This window comes from Mesoplodon densirostris, chromosome 4, assembly GCF_025265405.1.
Source record: "Mesoplodon densirostris isolate mMesDen1 chromosome 4, mMesDen1 primary haplotype, whole genome shotgun sequence".
In the NCBI taxonomy this organism is placed as follows: Eukaryota; Metazoa; Chordata; class Mammalia; order Artiodactyla; family Ziphiidae; genus Mesoplodon; species Mesoplodon densirostris.
The window spans coordinates 2,647,461-2,660,861 of NC_082664.1; the positions used below are offsets into that span (position 1 = coordinate 2,647,461).

At 46.2% G+C, this 13,401-nt stretch overlaps 2 protein-coding genes across 2 annotated transcripts in view; one reads left to right on the top strand and one right to left on the bottom strand.

Annotated features, from left to right (window-relative positions):
* Nucleotides 1-12,493, bottom strand: part of TDRD9 (tudor domain containing 9) — a 110,572-nt gene extending 98,079 nt beyond the window's left edge. Inside the window, exons 1-3 of the mRNA XM_060097867.1 lie at nucleotides 12,355-12,493; nucleotides 9,940-9,996; nucleotides 6,740-6,749 (exon numbers count right to left, since the gene is read on the bottom strand). Of these exons, the coding sequence (XP_059953850.1) occupies nucleotides 6,740-6,749; nucleotides 9,940-9,996; nucleotides 12,355-12,493 (206 nt within the window). The remainder of the gene's footprint in view (nucleotides 1-6,739; nucleotides 6,750-9,939; nucleotides 9,997-12,354) is intronic.
* Nucleotides 460-1,427, top strand: RD3L (RD3 like). Its single transcript, XM_060097868.1, has 2 exons — nucleotides 460-758; nucleotides 1,130-1,427. Exons 1-2 carry the CDS (start codon nucleotides 460-462, stop codon nucleotides 1,425-1,427), a joined length of 597 nt encoding a protein of 198 aa, XP_059953851.1.
* Nucleotides 12,494-13,401: the final 908 nt, after the last annotated feature.

Consider the following 13,401-nt stretch of genomic DNA (forward strand, 5'->3'; position numbering starts at 1 on the left):
CTGGCAACATCACCACGTCGGATCCATCAACTTCACAGGTAATCACGTCGGATCCATCAACTTCACAGGTAATCTTTAAACCTTTTCTGTACAAAACATAAGTCAAAAGTATGTTTGCAGATAGCACTTTCCTATATGTTAATATTTTAAAGCCTCCTAAGAACTTTTAATAGCAAGTGTTAGTGGTATTTTCAGAAAATGTTCAGTCTGTAGATTATCTGACTGCATTTCATTTCTCCTTAGCTACATAAAAGTATTTTCAAAGCCTGGTTTTTGGCACTGACCTAGTTAGAAATTAAGACTTTAATCCATTCTAATCTTATTTTGACCTGTATATCTAACCAGTGAAAAATTCATGCACTTTTCTGGCAAAGTTACTGTAAAGAAACAAATATTTGCTCATCAGAACCATAGTATTTTATGCAAATAAACAAGTGAGAATATTTCCATAGGCTAAAAATGCCACTTTTTGGCTGGATGAAATGGCCAAAATACAATTCCTACAAATCCACACACTACCCTGACTCAGAAGTAGTGACAAAGACTCTGCTTCGGGAATTAAAATGGCATCTAAAGGAACGAGAGAGATTAATACAAGAGATCGAAAATGAGCAAAAAGTGAAAAAAACAGGTGTGGACTACAACTGGCTGAGAAACTATCAGAATCCCCACGCAACCATCCCAGCTACTGAACAAAGACAACTTGAAGTTCTTTGCTCACAGGTTCAACCTTGTCAAACTGGAGCTATTCTCAGCAGGTAAAAATACTACGTTCTCTTCCTGTGATATTTGCTGTCAAGTCTAAGCTCCTCATATCTTTAGACTGGAAATCGTATTATATCATATAAATTTTTTAATCATGTGTATCAACTACCCAGCAACCAAAATCCCTAAGGATGGGCCGGATTAAAAAAAACAAAAACACTGTTGATATCTCACTGGCTAGGAAATGTTTTAAAGTCTCTTTTGAAATTTCTTTACTAGAAGTATAATTTTAAAGCAATGTGCAGTTTACTCAAAAGGTGGGTAACTACTATATGGTTACATTATCTAAGCTGAATTTTGGAGACAAAGGGATACGACAAAAGAGATTTTCTGAATTGAATACTGATAACTGCTTTGCCTCTAGATTTCGAGAAGTTCTGGCAGAAAATGATGTACTGCCATGGGAAATTGTCTACATCTTCAAGCAAGTTCTGAAGGACTTCTTAAGTAGTACTGACAAAGGCAGTCAGCAAGAGGGCCTGGAAGAGTCACAGAGCGCAGCCTGTCCTGTTCGCTCCGTGATCCCAGGAGAAAGCTCCAAGAGTCCAGACAAGGATGAAATACCCACTATTTCAAGTTATGTAGACAAAAACACAAAGAACAGGTTCCCAACATTCTCACATAGGATATGGAACCTACCATATTATTACCCATCAAGTTAAATTACTTGTAAACAGAGGAGTTTTTGACAGTCTTAGTATCAGAACCCTTAATATTAAGAAAAAGAGAAAGTGATGTGACTTAATGCTACTCTTTGTTGCAAGACCATAAGTTAAAATTCCTGTGGATGTAGCCTATGTTTTAAATAGTGTTCCTTTTTTAACCACTCTAAAAATGCAGTGTTTTCATTGAACAGTATGCTTTTAACTAAAATGTTTCCTAAATATTTTCAAAAAATGTTTGAAGTATTTTCTTATACCTCAAACACATCCCAACAGGAACTAAGGCATTTTATTTTGAAATCTGAAATTTGTATGAAAGTAACAAGTATGAAATTCGATAAATTAACTTTGACATTAACCTTGCTTTTATTCTAAAAAGAACTATGTATAGAATAAAATAAATGATTGATGTGAATCTTATCTTTACAATATAACACTGAATCAGTCATTCTCTGTGGGGGAGGGGGAAGACGGCAGTGAGGGAAAAAAATAATGTGCAGTTTGAAAACAAAGCAGTGCTTCAGCCCAACACTGAGATTCGTTTTTAATCTCAACCAGCATTAAGGGAAAGTATTAAAAAAACAGCTCTATATTACATGAGCAAAAAAGAAATGGGCTAGTTTAACAACATTAGTAACAGCTACTCAAAGAAAAAGTCAATGCCAATCTATAATTTAAACCAATATTATGTTCATTTAAAATAGCAAAATATTTAATATATAAAATTCAACCTCTCAGAATTTCATTAAAGTAGGGAACTATTCATTAGTCAGACTTATTTCTATGATTAAGTGCTAGAACCTATATCATTCTTAAAAGTAAATCCAAGGAACCTAATGTCCATAACTTTATATTTGGAGATTTATTCGAGTGAGTTTTTTTCCATTAAAAAGAAAAAAAGAAAAAAAAAAAGTGGGCTTCCTTGGTGGCTCAGTGGTTGAGAGTCCACCTGCCGATGCGGGGAACTGAGGTTCGTGCCCCGGTCCGGGAGGATCCCACATGCCGCGGAGCGGCTGGGCCCGTGAACCATGGCCGCTGAGCCTGCGCGTCCGGAGCCTGTGCTCCGCCAACGGGAGAGGCCACAGCAGTGAGAGGCCCGCGTACCGCAAAAAAAAAAAAAAAAATCAAGGTAGGAGCTAAATACACATGCCAAAGAAAATACACACTCTGCCTATGCGTTTTTCCCTACTCTTGGCTAACTTCAACACCATTCTGAATTGGCCTCAGTTTGGTCTTAAATCCTAACAATGTCATAAATGGTGTCAACCTACCCAGGGTTTAATAAGACAAGGTAAATGGAAACAAACCCAAAGTGAATTTAAAATAAAGACACCTCTCACTCCTGTTCCCTTTTTGTTCATTTTTCAGGACATAACTATCTATGGCTTCTTCAATCACTGTAAGAATCTGTAGAGTGAAAACTATCTGTGGGAGAGAGAAATGTTCCCCAAAGGGCACAACTGCTCATTGTGCAGTGAACATATGAAGCAGCAAACAAGAAATTTTAATTAATTTCTACTGGGGTATAGTTGATTTAAAAGGTTGTGTCAGTTTCTGCTGTACAGCAAAGTGAATCAGTTATACATACACATATGTCCACTCTTTCTTAGATCCTTTTCCCATATACATCATTACAGAGTATTGAGTAGAGTTCCCTGAGCTGTACAGTAGGTCCTCATAGAATTTCTGTTTTAAACAGAACTTGAGTTTGTCTATGAAATCCAGTACTAGAGCCAGGAGCCTCACCACATATATCAGGAGATATACACCATGAAGAGGCCCAAAACATTTTCCTCCCTCCAAGGCACATCAAAGAGCCACTGAACAAAAGTAATGACTGAGCCCATGACACTTTCAAGAAAGGGCCACCCTCCCTGTTCAGACAGGAAGAAAATAATTTTTTTAAAAATAACTCCTATCAAAAAGCTTACAGTGGGGGCTTCCCTGGTGGCGCAGTGGTTGGAGTCCGCCTGCTGATGCAGGGGACACGGGTTCGTGCCCCGGTCCGGGAAGATCCCACATGCCGCGGAGCGGCTGGGCCCGTGAGCCATGGCCGCTGAGCCTGCGCGTCCGGAGCCTGTGCTCCGCAACGGGAGAGGCCATAACAGTGAGAGGCCCGCGTACGGAAAAAAAAAAAAATAAAAAAAAAAATAACTCCTATCAAAAAGCTTACAGTGGGGTCTTCCCTGGTGGCGCAGTGGTTGGAGTCCGCCTGCCGATGCAGGGGATACGGGTTCGTGCCCCGGTCTGGGAGGATCCCACATGCCGCGGAGCGGCTGGGCCCGTGAGCCATGGCCGCTGAGCCTGCGCGTCCGGAGCCTGTGCTCCGCAACGGGAGAGGCCATAACAGTGAGAGGCCCGCGTACGGAAAAAAAAAAAAAAAAAAAAAAAAAGCTTACAGTGACTGAAGAAGCTGTAGACGTTAGGTCATCCCACTAGTCCAGGATGAAGACAAACCCCACACCACTCTAAGTCACCCACGATGCAGTGAGTCAACTGTACAACCAGACTTTTACAGGGACTGGAAAAATACAAAAGGGACTTTGGTATTCTGAGTTTCTACCTCTCACATTTGTTTTTGGCAATAACCTAATAACCATGTTTCCTATGTCAGTATTGGTGTATATAACTGAAATCTATAGTTGTTTCTAAAAAATTGACAAATCAGGTAGAAATTATAACACAAATAACTTCCTGAATGTTAACAGATCCACACTTTTATACACTGGGCTACTTATAGTACCTAAAATTGGCAAAAGAATGAGCATTAAAACTATAAAGGGGGTGCAGATGGGGGAGAGGACTACTAGGAAAGCTTCAGGTATGTTTTACAAAGATAAGGTACTGGCACAGCAGCTAAAAGTTTTAGGTAGGGAATAGCAAGGAATAAATGCACTAACCCACGTAAAAGGATTCTGACAACCTGACATATAGCAAGCTCTGAAAAGGTGGCATTATTAACCAGCTGAATCCATTTAATAACATGAAAGTCATTCTGCTACATGCCAGGCACTGTGCTAAGCACTGTATGTATATACATCTCATTTAATCCTAAACTTGAAAGTAGGTGATGTTATTCCCATCTGACAGATGAGAAAACAGCCAAACACCTTTCGACACCTTTGCCCAATATCACAAGAGATACTGAATGGCAGGGCTAGGATTCACATCAGCCTGGCAGGCCCCTACACCACCTCCAGCCCCAACTTACGTCTGAGCTCCAAATGCATACAGGCAATTGCCTACTTGACACCTCCTCTTGGAGACCTACAGGCAACTCAAATCAACATGCTCAAAACCAAATCACAGAGGTTTGTTTCCTAAAAGGATAAATAAAATTCAAGAAAGGAACAGGAATCAAAACAACACACTTTACACAAACTAAAAGCATAACTCTTCGAACACCTCAACTAGGGTTTTCCAGCCATTTCTCAGGAAACGACAACCCTACCTATCCATCCAATCCTACAAGCCAGAAATCTCAGAATCATTCTGGCCCCCTCACAATGGTGAAGGACCCAAAAACACATCACAAACCAACAAGACTTGGGGCAAGTGATAAGTGCTTTAGAGGAGGAGAAAAAGTTGACAAAGACTAGAGAGACTGCCAAAGAAGGTGGGGGAGGACTTGTGTAGCTATGGAGGTCCCAGGAGACTTCCTGAAGGAGCAGTGCCCCGAATGATGGAAGAGCCTGTCACGGGAAGAGACAGGGCAGGAATGGCAGAGGGCAGGCAGTCCAGGCAGAGGACACACAGGTGTGGAAGCCCCAGTGTGGAAAGGAGCGTGGTGTCTTCGAGACACAGAAAAATGCCCATGTGTCCAGAGTGCAGTGAAAGACAGCAGGAGGTGAGTCAGGTGTCAGATGGAGGAACACTCGGTAAGCCACGATCAGAGTCTACACCTTGTTCTAACAGCCATTACCCCACAGAAAGTCGCACATGTGCTCCTCAAACCTTACGTGTGAATGTTTACTCAAGGATTCCTTCATTCAACAAATATCAACTGGGCATCTGCCTCACGCCAGGTATTCTTCTAGGTGCTAGAATAAATTATTGTGGGCAAAGATAGGAAGCCAGGAGACCAAAAATAGAAGGCTTTTGAATTAATCCAGGCAAGAGATGATGGTGGTTTATTTAGACCAGGGTGGTGATCGTATACACAGTGAGACACTCTTATTCTAGAAATACTTTACAGTACAGTTGCCAGGATATGCTGATTTTTATTGGACTGATTGTATACATACACACACACACACACACACACACACACACACTCATGCACGCACACCCCTACCTTAGGGAAATCACCTCTGCTCAGAGGAATAACTCAGATTTCAGGATTCATTCAAGGTAGGAGCAAATGAGGAAGCAACTCTCATCATTTCTAGAATAAGGACCCAGCACATTGTAAGCAATCAATAATTGGGACCTACGAAGGCAGTTCATTCATCCAAACAGACATCTGAGTCCCTACTATACGCCAGGTACTGTGCTAAGAGGTGGAGATTCAATGAAAATCTGCACCCTCAAGTTCTTATGTGGGGAAAACAACACATAAAATAATTCCTTGGGACTTCCCTGGTGGCACAGCAGTTAAGAATCCGCCTGCCAGTGCAGGGGACACAGGTTCAAGCCCTGGTCCAGGAAGATCACACATGCTGCGGAGCAACTAAGCCTGTGTGCCACAACTACTGAGCCCGTGCGCCACAACTACTGAAGCCTGCACACCTAGAGCCTGTGCTCCACAATGAGAAGCCACCGCAATGAGAAGCCTGCACACCGCAATGAAGAGCAGCCCCCGCTCGCCGCAACTAGAGGAAGCCCACACGCAGCAACAAAGACCCAACGCAGCCAAAAAATTAAAAATATAAATAAATAAATTAAATAAATAATTCCTTAAAAGTACTAAGAGATGCACATACAGGGCACTAAGCAAGCAGTTGTTTAAAACAGGCTCGCTCGCTTGGTTTTCCTCGGACCCTGCTAGTGGTTCCTTCTCGGTCTCCTTTGCACATTTTTTCTCACCAACCTCTAAACATTCAGGTGCTCCAGGCTTGGGTCCTTAGACCTACCCTCTCTCTGCACTCACCCACCAGGCTTCATCACCCAGAGCCTGGGTGGTCTCGTCTCACTGGCCTCAAAGCCTTAAACTCCCAAACATCTAGCTCCATAACCAGACTTCTTTCCTTGATTCATGCACTTACTGTTATCTAACAGGATTTTCAGAGTTAACATGCTCAAAATCAAACACCTCGTATTCTCCCAAAACCAGTTCTTCCTGCGGTCTGGCCTTTCTCAGGGGATGGCAACACCTTCCAAATGCTCAGCTGGAAACCTTGGTGTCACCCATGACTGCTTCCTGTTCCTATTCTACACCTGATCCAGCTACAAAGTTCCCGCCTCTTTTAATATACCCTGAATTCCACCATCGCTTACCACCTCTACTGCTACTGTCCTGGTCTAAACCACCGTCCTCTCTCTTGCTTGGATGATGTATTAGTGAGGGTTCTCCAAAGAAACAGAACCAACAGGACGTCTGTATATATAGAGATTAGTTTTAAGGTATTAGCTTACACAATTGTAGAGGTGCAAGTCCAAAATCTGCTGGAGACCCCGGTCAGTTGCAGTCTGAGTCTAAAGGGAGTTTGCTGGCAGAATTCCTTCTTGCTCAGGGGAGATCAGTCTTTGTTCTATTCAGGCCATCAACTGATTGCATGAGGCTCACCCACATTATGGAGGTTAACCTGCTTTACTCAAAATCCGCCTATTTAAATGTTAATTCTATCCAAAAAATATCTTCACTGAAAGACCCAGAGTAATGTTTGACCAAATATCTGGGCACCATGGTGCAACCACGTTTACACATAAAGTTGATACCTGACCTCCCTGTTTCTGCCCTGGGCCCCCTTCATTCATTCCACTGGCAGTGACCCTGTTAGAGTGGAGACTACACGCCGCAGCTATGCCCAAAACCTCCGAGCGCCCTCCGGTGGGCTCCCCGATGTCACAGACGAAGCAGCAAGCTGCTCTGTGAGACTGAACAAGGAACTCGTGACCTGGCACCCTGCTGCCCCTCTGACGCCATCGCCTCCCTCCCTCTCAATCCCTCCACTCCAGCTGCACGTGGTAGATACAGAATAGACACTCAAATAGTGTTTCAAGTAACAGGAAAAGTACCTAATAGACTCGATCTGTTCAACAGACAAAGGTTTTTAAAAAACATGGACTTGGGCCTCCCTGGTGGCGCAGTGGTTGAGAGTCCGCCTGCCGATGCAGGGGATGTGGGTTCGTGCCCCGGTCTGGGAGGATCCCATATGCCGCGGAGCAGCTGGGCCCGTGAGCCATGGCCGCTGGGCCTGCGCGTCCGGAGCCTGTGCTCCGCAACGGGAGAGGCCACAACAGTGAGAGGCCCGCATACCGAAAAAAAAAAAAAAAAAACATGGACTTTTGTGGGTGAAAAGAAAACAGAACTCCTTGGAGGGTAACACAAGCAAATACTACCATCTAGGGAAGGCCTAAATACTGAAAGACAAGGCAAAAAGGAAGAAGTCACACGCTTTGGAGTCAAATACACCCATTGTACAACATAACAGATACACAGGCTGGTATGTTTCTCAGCTTACCTGATCCTTGACTTCCTCAGCTATAAGATGGGACTTGCCTCGTCTGTCAGAAGGAGTGAGATTGCTTGTACTGCCTGCATCACCTGACACAATGCCCAACGCAGTAGGCATTCAACTCATAGTAAGACATATCAAGAAGGAAACGTGAAATTAACAAAAAAGTAAACTGGGTAAGAGCATCACCAGATGCTTTTGAAAAGCGATTTGAAAGCTTTCTGTAGTGGAGTTTCTCTGGGACAAAGTACATTTTAAGGTACTGGAGAGTCAAAGATGTCAAAGCGAGAATTAAGCAAGACTGTTATGAGCGCAGAAGTTTGTGTGAGTTAGGAAGACAGAGGGAAGTCCACACACAAAGCAACACTGGGCAGAAGGGCAATGGGAGTGCAGCGAGGCTCCCAGCCACAGTCTGAGGGCCATGTGTTGCATTCCAAAGGAAAGCTGGCACAGACAGCCCTGGAGGAAAACACAACGGCCTAACACAGCCGTTTCTCTTTTTCATATGCCAAGGTGAAGAAACAGGAATGTAAAAATAAAAGAAAGCATACCCCAGGACTTCACTGGTGGTGCAGTGATTAAGAATCCGCCTTCCAATGCAGGGGACACGGGTTCAACCCCTGGTCAGGAAACTAAGATCCCACATGCCATAGGGCAACTAAACCCGCGCACCACAACTAGAGAGAAGCCCGCAACGAAGACCCAGCACAGACAAAAAAAAAAGAAAGAAAGAAAAAGAAAAAAGGGAAAGCATACCCCACAATCAGCACAAAGGAGCAAAAATACAATAACGTGTGGAAAACAAGACACGAGGAAATCCATAGTATCACTGAATATATCATTTGCAAACCATTCAACTACCCCTACTCACTTTACCACCCTTCCCAACTCCTGGTCCTTGCTAACTTCTCACCACAGGAACTCAAGCAGGGCTTTCTTTCAGAAAGAAACTCACACTGTGACTCTGTACTCACCAACAGACACAGGTCCATCTCACAGAGCAATTCTTATTTGAACTACCATGATACAGTCTGGTATTTTCTATTGCCTTTTTTTTTTTTTATGCTGATGGTCACAACTCATATGACTCATTAAGCTGATTTAACAGCACCCACAGACTGGACTCCGGGGACTCAATGCAAGCTAATCTTCCCACCTGAGTGACTGTCCCTCTCAAATACCTTTTCACTATGCGATACCCTATACCAATAAAGCCTGCCTTCCCCTACATCGAATGTTTTCTCACCAACATCAAAACTCTCCTTCAGGGCTTCCCTGGTGGCACAGTGGTTAAGAATCCGCCTGCCAATGCAGGGGACACAGGTTCGAGCCCTGGTCCAGGAAGACCCTACATGCCGCAAAGCAACTAAGCCCGTGCGCCACAACTACTGAACCTGTGCTCGAGCCTGCAAGCCACAACTACTGAGCCCATGCGCCACAACTACTGAAGCCCGTGCGCCTAGAGCCCGTGCTCCACAACGAGAAGCCACCGCGATGAGAAGCCTGCATGCTGCAGTGAAGAGTAGCCCCCGCTCGCTGCAACTAGAGCAGCCCACATGTAGCAATGAAGACCCAACGCAGCCAAAAACAAATAAATAACATAAATAAATTTATTTAAAAATAAAAACTCCCCTTCACTGGGAAGACATCATTCAACAAGCCTCTGAGCAGCCATTGTGTGCCAGGCACTGGAGCTGCGACAGCTTCATGGTCAGCTCATCGAAGTCTGAATCCCAGCTCTACCACTGTATTAGTTTCCTGCTGCTGCTACAAGTCACCACAAGTTCAGCAGATTAAAACAACACAAATTGGGCTTCCCTGGTGGCGCAGTGGTTGAGAGTCCGCCTGCCGATGCAGGGGACACGGGTTCGTGCCCCGGTCCGGGAGGATCCCACATGCCGCGGAGCGGCTGGGCCTGTGAGCCATGGCCGCTGGGCCTGCGCGTCCGGAGCCTGTGCTCCGCAGCGGGAGAGGCCACAACAATGAGAGGCCACCGTACCGCAAAAAAAAAAAAAAAAAAAAAAAAACACAAATTTATTATCTCTCAGTTTCTGTAAATCACAAGTCCAGGTGGACCCAACTGGGTCCTCTGTCTAGGGTCCCACAAGGCCAGAATCAAGGTGTTGGCAGGGCTGCATTCCCTAAGCTGGAGGCTCATTCAGGTCGTTGGCCAAATTCAGTTCCTTGAAGTTGGAGAACTGAGGTCCCCATTTCCTTGCTGGCGGTCAGCCAGGATCCAGTCTTTGCTCTTAGCTGCCCACATTCCTTCTCAGGCTTTCCATGTGGCCCCTCTAACAATGACCAGTCAAGTCCCTCTCATGTTTCAAATCCCTGACACTACCCAGAAAAGGTCTCTGCTTTTAAGAGCTCATTTGATTAGATAATCCAGGTCATCTCCCTATTTTAGGATCTGTAACCTTAATGACATCTGCAAAATCCCTTTTGCCACGTTACATAAAATGCTCACAGGTTCCAGTGGATATCTTTTGGGGGTGGGGGAGGAAGTCATTCTAGCTACCTTGACCATTTATTCCTGGAAACCAGGCAAGTCACTTTACCACCCAAGTGTGTTTCCTCATCTATAAAATCAAGGTAATGCCAGCAACCTCAAGGGGTTGTTTTGAGGATTAAATAATATAGCTATATTTAACTGAGTGCCTACTATTTACTAGAGACTCTGGCATTAGATGAGCATTAAGGGTCCAGGAAGTTAAAAGGACATTTAAATCCATGCTTGTCGTTTCTGACAAGGTCAATAATAGCTTACTTCAGTACCACAGTGAGTTATTTAAAAGCAATACTGTTCTGCCCATTAAGTCTATGGAGCAAGCAGGGGAGTCGGGGCAGGGGGCGGATCTAAGGGATCATTCGCCAGAGTAATTAAAGGAAACAAAGTGTGTGAAAACGTGAACAAAACAGCCACTCTAAAGCTGTACAAGAGTCTCTCTGTCCCCTCCCTGCCTCGAAGAAACAAATTTACCAACGATCCCAAGTTGCACTTGACTTTACAAAGGCTCGAAACAACCCATGAGACCTTGACTCAGACTCTTGAGTCCATCCACTAGATCAAATGGGGGTGAAGGCTGGGGGCAATGCACCATGGTAACTTAAAAAAAATTAAAATCAAAAACACCCCCTCAACTGTAAAGGGTGTTGAACTTGGGGGGAAGAGGCCAAGCAGTGATGCAGACACCCCAAGCAGGGGATACTTCCACACTGACCTTCTTTAAAGAGGGAGCAGGTGTTTCTACTCACCAGGTCTAGGTCTCCTAGAAATAAAGGCAGCCTCTTGCCTTATTTCCACTAAAATCATGTGAACAGATTAACTGACAGCACCCACATCAAGGAGTAATGGGAGGAGGAGGAGCCCTAATCAAACTGAACAAAGATCCAGCATCAGTGCTCCTTGGTATTTACCCAAATGCGCCGAAACTTCTGAGCCCACAAAAACCTGCACAAGAATGTTTACAGCAGCTTTATTCATAACTGCCAAAACTTGGAAGCCACCGAGATATTCTTCAGTGGTGATCGGGCCGTGGTGCATCCAGACAATGGAATATTATTCAGCACTAAAAAGAAATGAGCTACCAAGTCCTAAAAAGACATGGAAGAACCTTAACTGCATATTCCTAAGTGAAAGAAACCAATCTGAAAAGGCTACATGCCGGACGCTTTCTAACTAGAAGGCATTCTGAAAAACGCAAAGCTACAGAGACAATAAAAAGGTGGCTGGGGGAGGCGGGGGAGAGCGGGATGAAGAGGCACAACACAGAGCATTTTGAGGACAGTGAAAGTACTCTGTACGATGCTCACGGTGGATACATACCGTTATACTTTGTCCAAACCCACATTCTGTACACCACCAAGAATGAACCCTCGGCTTATCGACGGATTTAGTTAATAATAATAAACATACCACAGTAACGCTAGATACTGACAGTGAGGGAAACTGTTCGGGGAGCAGGAGGTACATGGGGCTCTACTTTCTGTTCAGTTTCTCCATAAACTTAAATGGCTCTAAAAAGTAAATAAATAAAGCCTACCAATAAAAAGTTTTTAAACTGAACCAAACTCTGGAGCGGCTCCACTTCTGGCAGGGAGAAGTTAACCTGGCCCAGGCCACGGGGTGGGGCTTGCTTGGTGGCCAGACATCTCACCAGAGCGGCCGAGGCCAGCGACATGGTCATGCGGGGTCAGGGCGGCCTAGGTCCTCGTTGCCCAGGCCCGCACCTGCGCCCGCCCCCGTCTCTCCCCGCCAGACTCTTACCTCTCGAGCGGCACAGGCCTGGCCTGGGCCGGGGCCTCATGGCCCACGTCCCTGCGCTGCACCTCGTTCCGGGCCGCCTCGGCCGGGAGGGCGGGCGGCGAGCCCAGCAGCTCCACATTGGTCACCGTCTTGCCGATGGTGAACCAGTCATTGATCTGGTCGAGGGTGAGCTTGCATAGCATGCTCACAGGCCGGCGTCCGAGTCTCTTCAACAGCCGGTCAGAGTGGCGGGAACACGGCGCAGCACGACGCAGCGCCCGCACGACGCAGCGCCCGCACGACGCAGCGCCCGCACGACGCAGCGTCGGCAGGCCCGCGGCCCCGCCCCACCGCAAGCCCTCCAATCAGAGCGCCCCACGCGCGCCACGCGCCCCACGCGCCACCCTGACCTTGTGCCGCCGGCCCCGCCCCACTCCGCTGCGCCGTGTGAGGCCTGCCGGGAGCACTTGCCAGTCAGCGTCGCCGAAGTCCGGCCGCTGGGGGTCGGCCACCAGGTACCAAAGTTGGCAAAACGAGTCCCTCAGGGCCCGTCGGCCGTCTGGGGGCGGGGCCCAGCATCAGCGAACCCGGGATGTGCAAGAACAAGGCCTCCAGTCTCTCTCCAACCTCCCCCTTTGAGGGCTACTCCATCTGAGGCTTGGCGGGCGCTCTGGGCCAACACGGGACAGACGTTTATTGAGCACCTGCTGTGTGCCTGGCCCAGTGCAGGGTGGTGGTAATGGACCTCAGCGTGGAGAAGATGGAAGGCAAACCAGAGCCTGCTAACCTGGGACACCTTGAACCTAATTTGGGGAAAGGAGCAAGGAAGTTGGGGAAGGCTTCTTGGAGAAAATGACACCTAAGTGGAAACCTGCAGAAGAACCAGGAACAAGCCCGGCGAAAGAGGACTCAGAGGGGGAGGTACTACGCTGATGAAGGCCTGACGGCAGGTGGCCCTGCTGGCTGAATTGAGGATCTGGAAGAAGTTAAGTGGGGCGAGATCTTGACTAAACTGAGTTCATCTTCCTTCCTTCCTAAATCCGCGTCTCAGGGGCGGTGTCCTCCCCACAGCTAGACGGAAACAGGTGGTGAGAGGTTCACATTTGGAGGT